This window comes from Etheostoma spectabile, chromosome 2 (assembly GCF_008692095.1).
Source record: "Etheostoma spectabile isolate EspeVRDwgs_2016 chromosome 2, UIUC_Espe_1.0, whole genome shotgun sequence".
Taxonomy (NCBI): Eukaryota; Metazoa; Chordata; class Actinopteri; order Perciformes; family Percidae; genus Etheostoma; species Etheostoma spectabile.
The window spans coordinates 22,984,012-23,000,291 of NC_045734.1; the positions used below are offsets into that span (position 1 = coordinate 22,984,012).

General features: G+C 39.2%; 1 protein-coding gene across 1 annotated transcript in view; it reads left to right on the top strand.

Annotated features, from left to right (window-relative positions):
* The first annotated feature begins 13,693 nt into the window (after positions 1-13,693).
* Positions 13,694-16,280, top strand: part of fgf8b (fibroblast growth factor 8b) — a 4,393-nt gene continuing 1,806 nt past the window's right edge. Inside the window, exons 1-3 of the mRNA XM_032528077.1 lie at positions 13,694-14,375; positions 14,466-14,502; positions 15,116-15,296. Coding sequence (XP_032383968.1) covers positions 14,317-14,375; positions 14,466-14,502; positions 15,116-15,296 — 277 coding nt within the window. The 5' untranslated portion in view covers positions 13,694-14,316. The remainder of the gene's footprint in view (positions 14,376-14,465; positions 14,503-15,115; positions 15,297-16,280) is intronic.

Here is a 16,280-nt window from a genome sequence, read left to right on the forward strand (position 1 = left end):
GATAGATAGATAGATAGATAGATGCTAACATCAGCATGCTTACATGCTCATAACACAATGCTTACATGCTGATCTTTAGCAGGTAGAATCTTTACCGCGTCACCTGTGCTAGTTCAGCTTGGTAACAGTCGGATAATTAAGGGATTTTGGTTTAACTTTTATAGCGAGGCAAAGTCCCTCCCGTTCCGGTGGACCCAACAGGACCTTATTTCTGAAAAACATATGTTAAGTAGTTAACAAGGAGAGACAAATCATCCTTTAAATTGTGTCATGAATAACACATGATGTTTGTCATTTAAAACGATGATTTTGCAAGTGAAGAAAGGCACAGTTTGTTGTAGGTTTGTTGTAGTAGGCTACCACTTACAAGTTTAGTGTGAAACAGCTCAGTGAACTACATATGTGGTCTCGCACAATAGACTTCATCTTACTCACTGCTCAGTTTTCACACTCGCTAGTCTAACTAGTTAGCTTAGCTATATTCCACAACACTTGCATTTTATCCAGCATCTTTTTCAGCCAGCAACCGAAACAACGAGCAATGCCCGTTGCTTGTTTGAACAACTTTACGTCAATAACATCTTGGTTCCAATAACAGTCTGTGGTTTAGATTTGTCACTATCTGTTGTAAATCAACCCGTGATTAGGGATATGATACCACAGTCAACTTCTGTCATTCAGTTGTACTGGAAATACAGTAGTGCACAGGAGCCCCATGGTTAACATGTAGATAGCACCTGGTGTTAACTCACAGAGTGTTTGTCTGCCTGTCTATTCACATGTGGATCACAGTGAGACTGCGGCTTTCTTAACTTGAAAACGTATCTTTGAAATTGACAAACATCATATGCGTAATTCATGGTTCAATTCAAACAGGATCAAAAAGGTACATACATATTTTTTCCAAAATAAAGCACAATGGTGGTCCTCAGGAAAGGTAGGGACTTCACCTCTTTATAGTCTACGCTTCAATTTGTTCATTGTTCAGTAGATATATTCATACAATTCATGTATTAATACACATCTCTTTTTGTACTCTCTCTCTTTTTTGTGATCACTTGTCAATCTCAAAAGGGGACACTGTTTTTTTAACTTGCTCCCCTCCACAGGGAGGTCAGAGAGCAGGGTCAGAAACAGAGCGGCAACCCTTACGCAGAACAATTACTTGTTGTCATTCATGGAGGCTTGAACATGGGCCTTGAAGATAACAGTGTCTGAAAATCTATTTAGCATCACTGGACTTGGATTTATATCAAATGTGTATACAATTTCAAATAGCACCTGTGGGTTTTTGTTCGCTCAGAGGGAGGTTTTGATATGTGTAAAAACAAGCGGAAAATGGTTATTACAATTTCCAGAATAAACTGTTACTGATTCATTTGACTGGCAGATATGATGTTTTATTCCTAATCCAAGACATCTCATAACGTTGCGTTAATCCTTAAGGAGATACACAGCTTGAAGAGCAAACCGTTTTTAAGGCAAAGCCCATGTCTGATCTTTTTTTGCCTATTATCTAGTATGTAGTGTGTATTACCTAATTTTCAACCTATGTGACAATGAACAAGTCAACTCAATGGCCAGAAAAGCACAGCGCACAGCCTAAAAGCTGTAATGCCATTGAGAAGTAAAATCTGGAACTGTTCAGCAGATGAAGGAGTGACTTTGTGAGTCCTCAGAGTATTTATTTCTTTTTATACCCCAACGAGCTTTAGTCTGTATTATTGGTAGTTATGGAGCAGAAAATGGTATTCCCAGAAAAATCACCCTGGGTGCTGTCACACCGCAGGAAATCTTACAAGTCATTTAATCTAGTTAGGGCTCTTAAACTATTATTTTTCTTAAAAAGACGGTTGAAAAAAAATCTGCTAGTGGGAGAAGTAATTTAACATACTTCCAATGCAAATACAGATAGAAAATACTTTAAATTTCTTGAAGAGTTCCCTTAAATTAATGCCTTTATGATATTTCTAGAGCAATCGGCCTTATTTTACAGTATGACATTGTTTCATATTTCAGCTAGCTCTATGAGACACCTGATACTGAGCAGGGAATAAGTGGAATTACCTGACTTTTATATTTAACATGTTTTAAGAAAAATTAGATTTCCTTGTTAAGACACACATTTTTTTATTGCAGCATCTTGCATAGTCCGTTTCTTTTATGGAACAGGTCCAATTTTACATCTCAGTGACATATGTCCTAGACTGTCTAGACCATAATAATAACAGATATAAATTCCTAAAGTGACTGGCATTCCCATTTGATGTAAATTGATATGCTGTGTGCTTGCCAGGAGTGAGTGAACAAGATCACTGACACGATTCCTGTTGGACAATTTATTTTAAGGAGTCACTAAGTGTGAATGAACAAAATCCTTGGTACATGATACTGCAGCTGTAAATATGGAGTGTAAAGTAATGTCATTAAAAGCACCCATAGAGCTCCTCTCCGCCTTTATCTACTGAAACATCTCATCACTCCAACACATCTTAACTGCTGTCTATCCTTTTCTTATCTCATTGTTTTATCTTATTTTTTTGTATCTCTAAAGCTGGGAAATGGTCCATTTTCTGAGCATGCACACCTTCAGCCCAGATACAGTACAGCTGCAGTTACGTAATGTCATGGATATACTATCATGGTCCAGATGTATTACAAAGTATGTATGACAGATGTTAAATGGTGTATTCAAAGATGTGTTATGAATGTGTCAAATATCTAGTAAATGTAAGCCTTTACCACATCTTTTAAATTAAAAAGAACTTGAAATGGTGTAAAAATCTGGTTTCTCAACTATGTGTCAGGACTTTAAACAGGCCATTGGACTCTACCCTGACACATATATAGAGCCCAAACCCATCTAGGGATTCAACAACGTAATGAGAGCAACACTGCAACTAGGTTGACGAGCAAGACAGTTGGCTAACCACTGTGACTGTTAACTTTAACAGAAGTCTAGCAATCACAGATTTAAACATCAGTGAGAAGGCCGGTCTGTTTTAACTCAGTAATGACTCTGACACGCAATATAGCTCTTGGTCAGGAAAAAAATAATTGCTGAAAGTTAGATGAGAGGACTGATACCACTCTATAGGCTACAGAAAATATAACAAATATAAAAATATAATATAAAGCATAAAGACTGGGAACAAGGGGAAACAGCTAGCCTGGCACCATCCAAAGATGACAAAACCTGCCTTCCAGCAACCCTAACCCACCCATGCTAACATAACATCCATATATAATGCATATCTTTTTGTTTATCTTGTTTGTTTGTGTCTCGGCACAGTGACAGTCCTGTGCTCGGTAGATTAACCTCATATTAAACCACAACAACATGTCGATTTTACAATTTGCTTTTGTACAGTATTAACAAAGCAGATACAACCTGTTGATTAGTGAGCTTTAGATGTGCTGGACGGCTGATTTTAAACCATCAAACAGAGCCAGGCTACCTGCTTCCCCCTGTCTTTATGCTAAGCTAAGCTAACTGACTGCTGGCGCCACTGTAGCTTCTTATTTAAAATACAAACACAAGGGTTGTGTCAATCATGTCATCAAACTCTCAGCGAAGTAAAGCAAATTAAGCCTATTTCCTAAAATGTCAAACTATTCCTTTATCCATGTCACTGCTTCTATGTGAGAAGTTTACACTTTTACATACTGTGACAGTTACTGACCTGTTTCCGCTTCAACTTTGTTGCCCCCACTGGTTAAAAGCAAACTGTTCTGCAGGCAGCGAGCACGTGTCCAGAGTGATTCATCTAATTTATGTTAAGATGCTTTGCTCAGTTGAACAGGAAATGTGTGCACAGTCATCACATGGCTCAGTGTCACGGGTTGAGACATTTTATCAATAAAAAGTTGATTCCCGAGAGGAAAAACCTAATAAATCAACAAAAAGGGATATTTTAAATCATACATTTCAAGATAATCTTTATAGTTTGGGGAAATCCTCTGAACATGTACATTACATTCTCTTACATATGAAGGGTTTTAAGGGTTAAGCCTCAGCTGGTTGGAGGAGATAGGGGCTAAGAGCAGCCCATGATTCCTGCAGTCTCTGCAGGCACAGCATGGTAAAATAATTAAGCTTGTCTTTGAAGGGGACTAAACAAACACAACAGCACTCAACACCAGCCCCGTCCACTCTCTACCACCCCCCTGCCTTAAAGTGGACTTTCCTTCTCTGCTTTCTCACTCTGTTACCTGCCGCACTTAGCCCCTCGTGTTAACCAGCCATTTGACATTTTGGGAAAAACACTAATTTGCTTTCTTTGAGTTAGATGTGAAAATTGATGCCACTCTCATGTCTGTGTGCTTAATACATAGCTACAGCCAGCAGCCAATTGGTAAGCACAGCCTAAAGACTCAAAATAGTGCGAAACAACTAGCTTGGCTCTGTCCAAAAGTATTTTTCTTTCAAATAAGCCTACCAGCATTTCTTTTTTATACTGCAAAAACTGCAGTGAAAAGTCTCATCTACTTAGCTTTTTACAGATTAAAGCAAACGTTTTGTGCATGTTAAGCATGGCTCACACATGATATTATTTGGAATAAATGTCCATCAGTGATGTGACCACAAAAACCACACATGGCCCTTGTTAGCCAGGAGGTTAAAATCACAAAGGAAACTCAATTGCACCAAATTGAGCATCTGTGTACTTGACCACTCTTATTCCCACACACACTTTCTGTCCAAACATACAGTACACATCCTAAAACTTGAGCTTACCATAAGTGCACACTTATGGCAATCTAGAGCAATCATAAAGCTAAGTCACTACACTGACACATCCCAGCAAGCACAACGCTGTCCAAAACAAACAAATCGACTAATAGAGATAGTGCACAGTGTGGCTGGTAGAGTATGCACAGAGTGGCAACAATAGAATTTGAAAGCCTAAAATTGAGCAGTTATAAAAGTGAGAACCTATTTGAGCAGTACCCATGAGGATGGTGTGGATTGTCACCAATTGCTCATTTTTTTATTATGTCCCACCATTTGGAGGAGTGTGAGGAATTTTAAAACCAGGACGGTGATCTCACCACAGAGTGGACTGATGGTGATGATGCATGAGGGACATTACGTTCAGCTCCAAAACTCCAGTTCCTCTTTCTTATTTTTCAGAAGCTGAAGCATTGAAATGGCAATGAAATACATTATGCTAGAGATGAGAAATTTGTCTTTGTGTTAGTCTTTGTTTCATGCTGGCTTTAATGTGTAAAGCCCAAAGCCGGTGTCACTATTTTGTCAGTGCTGCTGCACAAATATAATTGGTTGCATTTTATACTGAGAAATGGATACTGAGTAAATGGATTCATAAAAAAATAAGACCATTGATACAATATATATTACGGATATGCATTTGGATGCTAATTATTTTTATTAAAAAAAATCCAAAGCTACATGTCAGTTCAATGTTTTAGATTACATCACAAATGTAGCATTGCACTACTATAACGGTGTTGGATGAGGAATAGAAAAAGTGTAAAAATTCACACTCCTCTTTCTTGTCAAAAACTGGCATCGATGCGTTATGCTAGTAGCGGCTAGCCTTATGTCGCTAACCTCAAGCAGAAATGAGGAACGGGCTATGTAGGCCTGGTAACTTGTTTCTAACTCCACACCCACAAACTTCTTTTAGTTTTCATCCCCAATGTCACTTGAGGCAGTTAATTAGTCTAGTCAGCTATATAACTCAATAGCTAAGAAACGATCGTATCAAACAACAAACCAAGCGTTTCATAGTTTGCCACTTTGTTGAGTCTCACCGCTCTTAGCCACCATATAAAAAACAGTATAGTACATGGTAAGGTGCAATGCAGTAAACTATTACCTGGTGGAGAAAGTCAAGCACCTTGCTGTTAGCCAGGAAGCTGAAAGGACATTTTTCTCAGGATTTGATGGAGATCAAATGTCTTTTCAGACAGACAGAGCTAACGTTTAGAGCCTGTGCGATTGCATACAAAGTCAATGGAAAGACATGAGTGAGCACGATGAGATGGAAATTTGCCCGGGGCAGCATGAACTGAGACAAAGATATTTCAGCGTGAATTTACAGATATGAGAAGAAAGGGGATTTAGGATGGAGGAAAGACGCTGGAGAAAAAGGACAAGAAGACCTGGAGTTCCTCGTGAGATCAATAAGGGGCTTTCTGTGAATGTCCACTAGGGGGCAGTCCACAGGTCACACACTGCTTCACCGAACCTTGATCTTCAAAACATGTTTGTTTAAACCTGCATATGACATGAATTGCAAGTCTCCTATGCGCTATAATAAACAATAATTGATAATTCCTTATATGGACAATATTCAGGACATAAAGTTAATGACCCTGTAAGCACCTATAGCCTAAACTAAACTTCAGCTAGGAAACTAAGAAATTGGGTTCTTGCATTGTTTGTAATGCGGACATAATTGTGTTTAAAAGTAAACAAACACAAGCGGCCTATTCAGTTACCCGTCATATTGCATTACTTACACATACACATACAGCAAGGGACCAAATTAAATGTATGTACTCTGTTTACTTGTAAAAGCTTGACATACCTGACAAGAAACACTGAAATAAACTGACAGTGGTGAATACAGATCCCAAAGCAGCAAGTTTGCAAGATGTATTGTTTTTAATTGTTGAACGAGTTATAATTTAAATATTTTACCATTATATTTGAAGGGAAAAATGCAGACAAGTAATTCCCTTTGTTGTATGTCTTCTGAGTTAAAGCTATTTAGATGTACTGTATGTTGCATATTATACTGTACTGATGGAGTATGATGCTGATTAATATCTCACACTCCTTGAAATTGTACTAATAAATCTGTGAAGTGTTCAATTTGTAGATGGAAATCTTGCAGAGCCACAGTCAATCCAAACCTATTAGGCTGACATGAAACAGAAAATAATTAAACATGAAATAAATAAATACAAAAGGCAAAAGGCCTACACATTTTTGTCTTTATTTTTGTCATGTTATTCTGAGACTGTAAATTTTGAGTTGAGTTTGGCCCTGCTCCTGGCCTTCTTTCAGTCCGGGGTTGACCTGACGCCTAAGATTTCTTCCTGCATCTCAATTTGTTTTCAGGCAATTTGGCGCTTCACTGGTGAAAGGGAGCATGTGAAATCTGTTGCAGGAGATGTGTAACAGAGATGCCAATCTAAAGCTGAGTTGTTTCAGCTTTGGTAGAGACAAATTGTAACTGTAAGAAAACAGAAGTACAGACTGGGAAAACTTTATCCGGATAATGAGCAAGCGACAGAGAGATAAAGAAAAAGAGGAGGATAAAGGTAGAGAGAAATAGAGAAGGAGAAAAAGAGCGAGAGGCATTAGAAGGTATGATTCCCAGAGGACCATTGAATTTCTTCCCTGCGTTTTCCATGGTCCTCTCACTCCCAGGTCTACACAGCTGTTTCAGGGCCGGGGGCTTCTTTCTCCAGAGCCCAGATGAAAGAGCCGCCCTAAGCAGCCTTGCAGGTAGGTCTGGTAAAGCCATTGCTCTGGCTGTCCACTGCCCAACGCATGAAATAAAAAAAGACAGAAAGAGAGAGAGAGGGGAGGGGCAGAAGAGGGTAAGAGGGGAAAAGAGGATGATATGAAAACATGGGTAAGGAGAAACTCAAAGAAGAGGGGGAGAAGGAACAGAGGACACAGATGACAGACAAGGAGAAAAGACATAGAGAAATGGAGGAGTGGGGGGGGGGGAATACCTGCCCCCGACCTCCTCCTCTTCCTCCCCCTCACCACCCCCTGATACCAGGAATGATGTCTGCTTTTATTGACTTTGTTAAACCATTTTCAATGCTACTTCCTATGTGTTTACAAGACAGTAAATCACGCTCCATTCAGGGGGGGGGGGGTTATGGGGTGAAATACGAGGGAAACATCCAAGTCGCTGAGAAGGAAGACCACTTCGAAGGAGCCAACGACAACTTTCTACCTGACTGCCATCCCTTTACGCCACACACACACACACACACACACACACACACACACACACACACACACACACACACACACACACACACACACACACACCTTTCCTCACATGGAATTGATGGGGATGCCCGCTGTGGGCCCCTTTGTCTTCATTACTTTCAGTTTAATCTGTTCTGACAAGAGCAAATGAGTCCTTTACAGTAAGACTCATTGAATGATACCATTGTTGTTCAGATACTTAAAAACAAGCCTACCAAGAGAAATAGCAATACTGCTTCATCAATTGTTAAAAGCTTCAACAGAGAACTTTTTTTAATACCCCCAGGAACACCGCTCAAGTCGTTATGCAAACACATTTGGATTATGGCAAAATTGGGTCCCCTTAATCACTTTTACACACGGGGTCATTCCCAGACAGTCGTTTCATCCACTTTAAAAGCAATTCAAGCTCTCCGCTCCGCTCAAACCCATGTAAGTACTTCAAACGTCATTCGGTGGCGAGAACTTTGACTCGTTTTTCCAAATTTTCCCACCGTAACAATTTTCTCAGGCGCTGGCACTGTGATACCACCACATATACACCCACTTAGACACACAGCACACTCACCAATCATCACCCCCAGCCCCCCCACCCCCCTGCTCACCTAATTTTAATTGCACATTTAGTGTCCATCTCATGCTGGTTTTCCATCACTCCAAATTCATTTCATAGATGACAACAAAATATAAGAATAGGAGAATATAGGATGGGAAACGTCCTTTTGTCTACCCTTATTTGAATAAAAACAAAAAGGGCACTTCTGGGCTTCTTAGAAATATGTTGCAGACAACTCTGCATGCAGCATATAAGTACGTTATGCAAGATATACAAAAAGTCTACAACATGTCTACATAACTTTATCATCACCACTGTTATAAGTCACCCTTTATAACAGGTTTATAAGTTTTAATTAATGCTATTTAGTCATTTATTTATTCTTTACAGATCAATTGTAACACATTAATGACATTAACTTTTGGGTTGACAGATAGTAAGAAATGTCTTTGGCTATTGAATCATTAATAAAGTCAAGTGATTAATAAAATCGTTATAAAAGGTCAAGAGCTTCTCACTTATTAATAAACCGTCATGTCTGCTGTTATAAACGTTAGTATGTCATCAATAAATCCTGTTTTCTGTTACATGAAAATACACATTGCACAGAAGGTGGTAGATGAAAAAAGAAGCCTACAGCTGAAGTGTGTAAGTCATCTATAAGTTGAAATGGTAATAACTCTTTAATAAAGGGGTTTCTGCAAAACCAAGTCAGTTGTAAATTCTAATAAGTTGTTGTAAGGTCAGAAGTCACGTGGTCAGTTGGAAGATTGTTTATGATACGATCCCATCCAAAGAAGACAAAGCAAAATAATGGAGGACAATCCCCTGCCAACCCAAAAGTTGTTCTATTATACAGCATTAGTTAATGCTTTATTATCATTAACAAAGCATATAGTTATGACTTATAAGGCTTATTAAGGGTGGTAACACTTTCAAAATGTCATCAAAGAGTTTCAGTGTTTTGAATCCATTAGCACAACGTATGACATCAAGCCTCCATGTCATCCTGCAAAGATACCAGGAACAAACTGTCAGCACAATCTCGAAGCCAGTTCAAGGTAAGTGTGGGGAAGTAGTTACCGGCACATTATGCGGTTCACGCCGTTGCAACGAAGCAGCAGCGCATAATTACAACAGGTGTTTGAAGAGTTTTTTCTTCTTCTAAAAAGCCACTGAGGTTTAGGCGGTGAGCGGCACTGCTACCAGATGACACTGGGAATCACAACATCCCACATTTTCTTTCCACACTCTTATACACTCTCTCTCATATTCTGTCCGTCTTCCTCTCTGGCTCTTTTTTTTCTTCTCTTCCTCTATGGTGTCTACCTTTCCATTGGCTCTACCTTATGCAAGAGTGTGTATTTTAATGCCTCACATTAGCTAGGGTGAATAATACCTCTCAGTGAATGGTAGTCTGCTCTGGGGCCTTTTCAGACATTCAGTCACTCTTCTTCTAAGAATAACCAATGTGCATCTTTGCCAAAATGTTCCTCTTTTTTCACAGCGTCCCCTGATTGCTGTTTTTGTACCTCATTCGCTGATACCAGGGCTTTGTATTAGTTAGCAAACTGTGATCCAAATGAGAAAAGCAGCATTGGGAGACTAGGGAGAGAAAAGGCAAAAGGAGTCAGGATCTGGGGAAAAACTTGGACCTGCGTCAACTCTTCTCAATCTCATTAAGAGGCCAGAAAAGCTGGTCACTAGAGAATCTCAGGAGTCAGGCAGCAGCCAGTTAGGTATGTAAAAAAAAAAAAATGATAGCTTTAGATCATGTTTCAAAAAAACCTTTCATGTACAGTCTGGATAATTTTAGCCAAACCTGTCTGACAGGTCACCTTAACCAAATGCCATTTAAGTTTGCAGAGACGGAATTGTTTCTAAATCACAAGTGGCTGGTACAGACTGTAGGGAAGTCAAAGCGGCAAATTGACTGTACAGTACTGAACCAAACGTTCTCACTCAAGTTTTTTTTTTTTAATCAATAGACTGTGGGGAAGATAATGCATGTAAGAATAACTAAAGATGTTGTGCGTAATTAAAAGAAACAGTTTAACATTTTGGGAAATACACTAATTTGCTTTCTTGCCAAGAATTAGACGAGACGATTGCAACACTCTCGTGTCTGAACGCTAAACACCAAGCTACAGCCAACAGTCGGTTTGCTTAGCTTAGCATAAAGACTGGAAACAGCTAGCCCGGCTCTGTCCAAAGCTAGACCTATTATTGGCCATTATAATTGGCAACTAGTGTAGACTTATGTTGAGTGTAGAGATATTGGGATTAATCTTCTCAACTACAGTAACTCTCAGCAGGAAAGCAAATAAGTCTATTTCCCAAAAAGAAAAATTGGTCAGGTAAGAATCAGTAAAGGTACAAATGTGGATTTTCTGTTGCAGTACAGGTGACAGACAATAGACAGCTTCCCTAGTGATCAGAACAAAGGATTGTCATTGTATGGTCTTGGCTGAACCAAGGCCAGAGTAGACAAGGAAGCAAGCTGGCAAGTACGTCGGAGAGAGTACAAGCTGTTTGCTATGAAATAGTGTCATGCTTTCCGGCATATGAGACTCAGCTGCCTGTTGGAAGAGGGAATGTCGACAGATATGAATATCTGCATATTTTGATTGAAACCAGTCACTCGTATTTGCTTCAGAGAGAAAAAAGAAAGGTTTCTGCTTTATAATAAAGTGTTTGACTCTCCCCTTAAAAAATTAAGTTAAGTTTGAGTTATGTACAGTAGACTGTTGCAGTGGGTTTTACATATACAGAGTCCAGCCATCTCCTCAGGCCTCCTCTTCCTAATCAAATTTCCTTTAAATGACTCATAACAAAGCTAATCTGTGGGTTCAGACAGTCAAACATGCACTTTTTGATGAGCCATTGTGTGGTCTTCATAAAACTCAATCTCTTTAATTATCATGCATGTGGATTTCAGATTTAGGATGTGCGATCGTTGCTTCATAGGGGTCAAAATATGAAAGAACAAAGACCTGAATTGTTCCAGGTGGCAAAATCACTTGTTACAGTGTCCCGCTGGAACTAATAAGGCAGGTCCATTTTCACCCTCTAAATCCCCTGCATTGGCTGAAATGACTGATTTACAGCTAAAACATTGACCAAAGTCACACAATATATACATACATATAGAGTGTGTGTGTGTGTGTGTGTTATACTTTACTTATACTTTACTCTTGTACAGCTGTGCTGTGTGAAAAGTTTCCCATACTGTTCATACAAAGAACATGGGCCTGCTTTTGTGAACAATCACAGGTAAGAGTCAATGTCCAAAATTTGACTTTGGCTCATTCGGACAGTAATACGGTTTGAGGCTTGAAGATTAGCACTTGTATTCAAATTTGAAGCGTGCAGACGGTATGGACGCTGATGTCACCCGAAGTTCATCTTTGGCTTATACAGTCACTGTTTTTCACAGTTTGTGATTGACACGCTAAATGTTTATTTCATCAGTAGACAGGGGGGAGTGGGATTCAATGGAGTATATGTTTCACATTTCCATCCATATCTCCTCATAAGGTAAATTAACTTTTAAAATCTGGTGCAAATATCATAGTTATTTAATCTCAAGGTCAGGAAAGAAATGTAACACTTGAACACAGGTGAAGTAGCATGTTATATCTTTGGGTATTAGGATATTTTGGATTATCTGAATATACTACCTGTACTTTAAATGCAAAACTTCATCTATAGCTTAGAGAGTGTGTGGCCGTTTACTTAATTTCGAGAGAAAAAAGCTACTTCAAAATCTTTATCCACAGCCATTCTTGTCTTGTTCCTGATTGACAGAGTTCAAAGTATCGCATGTTACAACCGTCCACTTTCTATCCCCCTTTCATCAGAAAAGTGTGTCACAGACAGACATGTTCCCCTGAAGGAAACCCTTCCGCTTTGTTGTCACAAAGAATAATTACAACAGAATTGCATGATGTAGTGCATGAAGCCATGCTGTGAAAGTAGCAGACCAGACCCAGGACACACTTTTGAAAATCAAACCAAGTTTGTGAAAAGTTATGGATGAATGATTGTGAGCGAGAGAGCATTTGTATCCAAGGCAAAAGCATCAGATGTTATGCGAAAACCATTCGGTGTCATTTGCTCACATGGAACACATATTACTTACATATGTAGGATGAAAAAGTACATCAAGGTCTGCCCTGAGGGACCACCAAACAACCTCTAACCTGCCCTCAGGGAATAAGTTAATCTAACTGTAGATTTTCTGAAGTACATGCCAGGGAATTTTCCGTGTAGGCATTTCTGCTTATAGAAAACCAAGTTCACTGTGATTTTACATGGATGAAGACACAGTAATATCATGACATGTGCATGAATAGGATTAATGTGTATAGTTGGGAAAACATGTTTAGCTAAAAGCATTATTCACAAATGAGAATTACGACAGACTGCAGCAGTCGTGGAAGAAGTTTTCAGATCCCTTACTTAAGTAAAAGTACTATTACCACACTGTGTAAATGCTCTGTAACAAGTAAAAGTCCTGCATGGAAAATGTCCTTAAAAGTAAAAGTGCTCAATGTAGAAAATTACTCACATTTTAGAAACTGGAAACGATCAACAGTTCCGTCTATCAACTAATTGTTTAATTGTCTAATCATTGCAGTTGTACTTGTAGGGCTATATATTCTTGGGTAGTTTAATTTACAATAAAACATTGTATTTCATAAACTACATGTGGTTTGTGTAAAAAAAAAATCCTAATTTGTAAAATAACTAGAACTAAAGCTGTCAGATGGATGTAGTAGAGAGATATTTCTCTCTGAAATGTAGTGGAATAAAATAACAGAAAGTGGCATGAAAAAAAAAGACTCAAGTAAAGTACACATACCTCAAATTTGTACTTAATTACAGTACTTGAGTAAATGTACTTAGCTACAGTCCATCACTGGACTGTACTTTATATTATCATCTTGTTTTTTTTATCAAAACTAACTTATTGATGGATTCTGTGCTTGTGGATTTGTGAGCAAATAGATGCAGGCAAAGTGTTTTAATAAGTAATAAGTATTCAGTTTCAAATTGGCTCCAGCTCGAACGCTCCGCCTGCTTTCTCCGAGGATATTGACTTTCCCGCAAGTTAAAGTATTTAAATGTAGAGGGAGACAGATGCTGTATGTGGACTGGAGGCGACCACAAGAAATACACGTGTGGGAGGAAGGTTGACGTTGGAGTTCTACCATCGCTGCATCTTATAGAGGAACAGCTGTAGCATCACTGCTTAAACTGCACGCCAGCAGACCAATATAACCGTGTTGGTAGGCTACTTGTGGAATTCATTCAACATTTTTTTATTTTTTTTATTAATTAAATTTTCTTTTTTTTTAGAAAATTCACAGCGCGCAACTGACCGCTGATCCGTGCGTAAATAATCGCCACTGCTCTGTCATAGAATGTCAGAGAGGAATTATTTCGACTCAATCGAGAGCTTCGTTGCATGGCCGCGTGATTGACACGGAGAGGATTTGATGGAGGCGGTTTGGTGACAGGGACTTCTTTTTTTCTTCCGGACTTTCAGTTTGGATTGGCCTTTAAACCTTCTGGACTTCTTAATATTTCAGTAGAGAGGAGAGAGGAGAGTGGATCCTGTATCTGCATGGGACTCTTTGACAGTTTGGGATCTCTTGGTTGTCACGGCTATCACCTTCTATGTCTCACCAGAGGGGGATTAAACTGAGCTGAAATCCCCATCAGGAAGAACTTTATTTCCGAGAGCTCCCAGCTGCGAATCAGTGGAGTATTCATGAAGCAATATTTGAACTATTACAAGATGAGGCTGAGAACATCGAGGTTAGGTTATCTGTAAGTAAAGAGGTGTCAAGATAATATAGTTGCTTATGTAACTCGTTGAATTCAAACTACATGTTTAATTTCTTCTCTGTTTTCCCTTAGGTTACTTCAGTTCACGGCGCTTTGCTTTTACGCACAGGTAACTCACATTTTCACTTCAATAATAATAATAAAAAACCAACAACGTTGCGTTAAGTTCTATAATTAAGTAGGTAAAACTTAACAGGTATGCAGGCGCCGTGCTAAGCGGCTTAAAGTTCAGCGTCTCTACGTCTGCAATAGGCTGCAATAACAATGAAAACATTTTATTATGAGTGCTATGGCAATTGGCTACAATTCAAACATCTTGAAAAGAGGTAAGCTCCGGCCTCAAAAGTAACTGTTTAAACACATGTCGATGGAGATGGCTGAAATGAGAAAAGAAGAAGTCAAGAAGGGGTGAAAGATCATCGGTGGTGAAAACAATATCAGAGGGAAATGTCACCCCCGAGGGTTCATGAAAGCATCTCCAAAAATACAGGCTACATGGACACATACATGAAAGAAGAAAAAGCAGGATGTATTTAAATGTGATGAAAGACATGATGAACTGTGGGCCTGGGCCTCGGCTGTTTGACTGGCAAGCTTTAGTCTCCTCACTCACAGTTGACTTTTTTTTTTTTTTTTTTTTTTAAAGGCTTTCCTGAGTTGCAAAGTAAAAAACCTGCTACGTATTTCATATTCCGTGACATGTGTTTTATGTTGCCCGACAGAACACTGTGCAGTCCCCTCCTAACTTCAAGCACCATGTCACCGAGCAGAGCAGGCTGTCGGACCGGATGAGCCGCAGGTTGACTCGAACCTATCAGCTGTACAGCCGCACCAGCGGGAAACACGTCCAGGTCCTGGCCAACAAGCGGGTCAACGCCAACGGAGACGACGGAGCGGTTCACGGTAAGACAACAACAACAAAAACAAAAGGGACGCATCTTAGAAATTATTTAAAGAGCTTAAAATTACTAAAAAAAATAAATTATAATAATCGGTGTCTATTAGTAAGCGGCAGGACGTGGACAGTTGAATTTATGAAAAATATTCAACATATCGCGAGAATGCGCCAGGGAATTAGCTTTTGAACGTTATAATAGGCTATAAACGCTTAGGCCTAAGTGAGGTGTCGTATAATTAGATATTTAAAGTTATTTTACAAAAAGCTGAACAAATGTAGACATATGTTAATGTATTCAGAGAGGGCACTTTTTATTGTCTCTGAAATGATGGAGAAACTTCACTTGAAGCCCGGTGTATTATAACCAGATCAACCTCAGGAAAAACCCTAAAATAGGAGACATGTTCACGTTACAAACACGGGAACTGTTTAAATTCAATAGCGCGCAGGGCGGGGTCGAAAAGCGGTCTACATATTATTTCTTTTTTTGGCAGCCTGTAGGAAAAATGTTTGAGCCAGGAGAAACAATTGTAAACATCATTAGTGGCATCAGTGTTGCCATCTTTTATAGCCTTATGAAGACGATTTATTTCTTCAGTGTGTTGGTAGCCTAGAAAGTCTTTGACACCTGTTATGATGGACTTCACGGAGAGACTATTTGCTTCTACCAGGGGAAAAAAACGGTCTTAAACTTAAAGGGAGCAAAGCTCCTGTCACCAAATGATTTTTGGTGTGTCTCGCCATCTTTCCACCACAGCCACCACCATCCATCCCCTTCTCAATGCCTGCTCCATGCTTTTTGGAGGCTCATTTTATGAGGAATTTTCATTGCTTTACAACTCAATGTATGACTCAATTTATAAGGAGCGGTGAAGTCAGCATCTTCACTTTATACCTTTTTCTCTCCTGTGTGCTCTTTTGTCTTTTAAATTTCTCGGCCTACACGCACGCACACAAACACACACACACACACACACACACACACACAC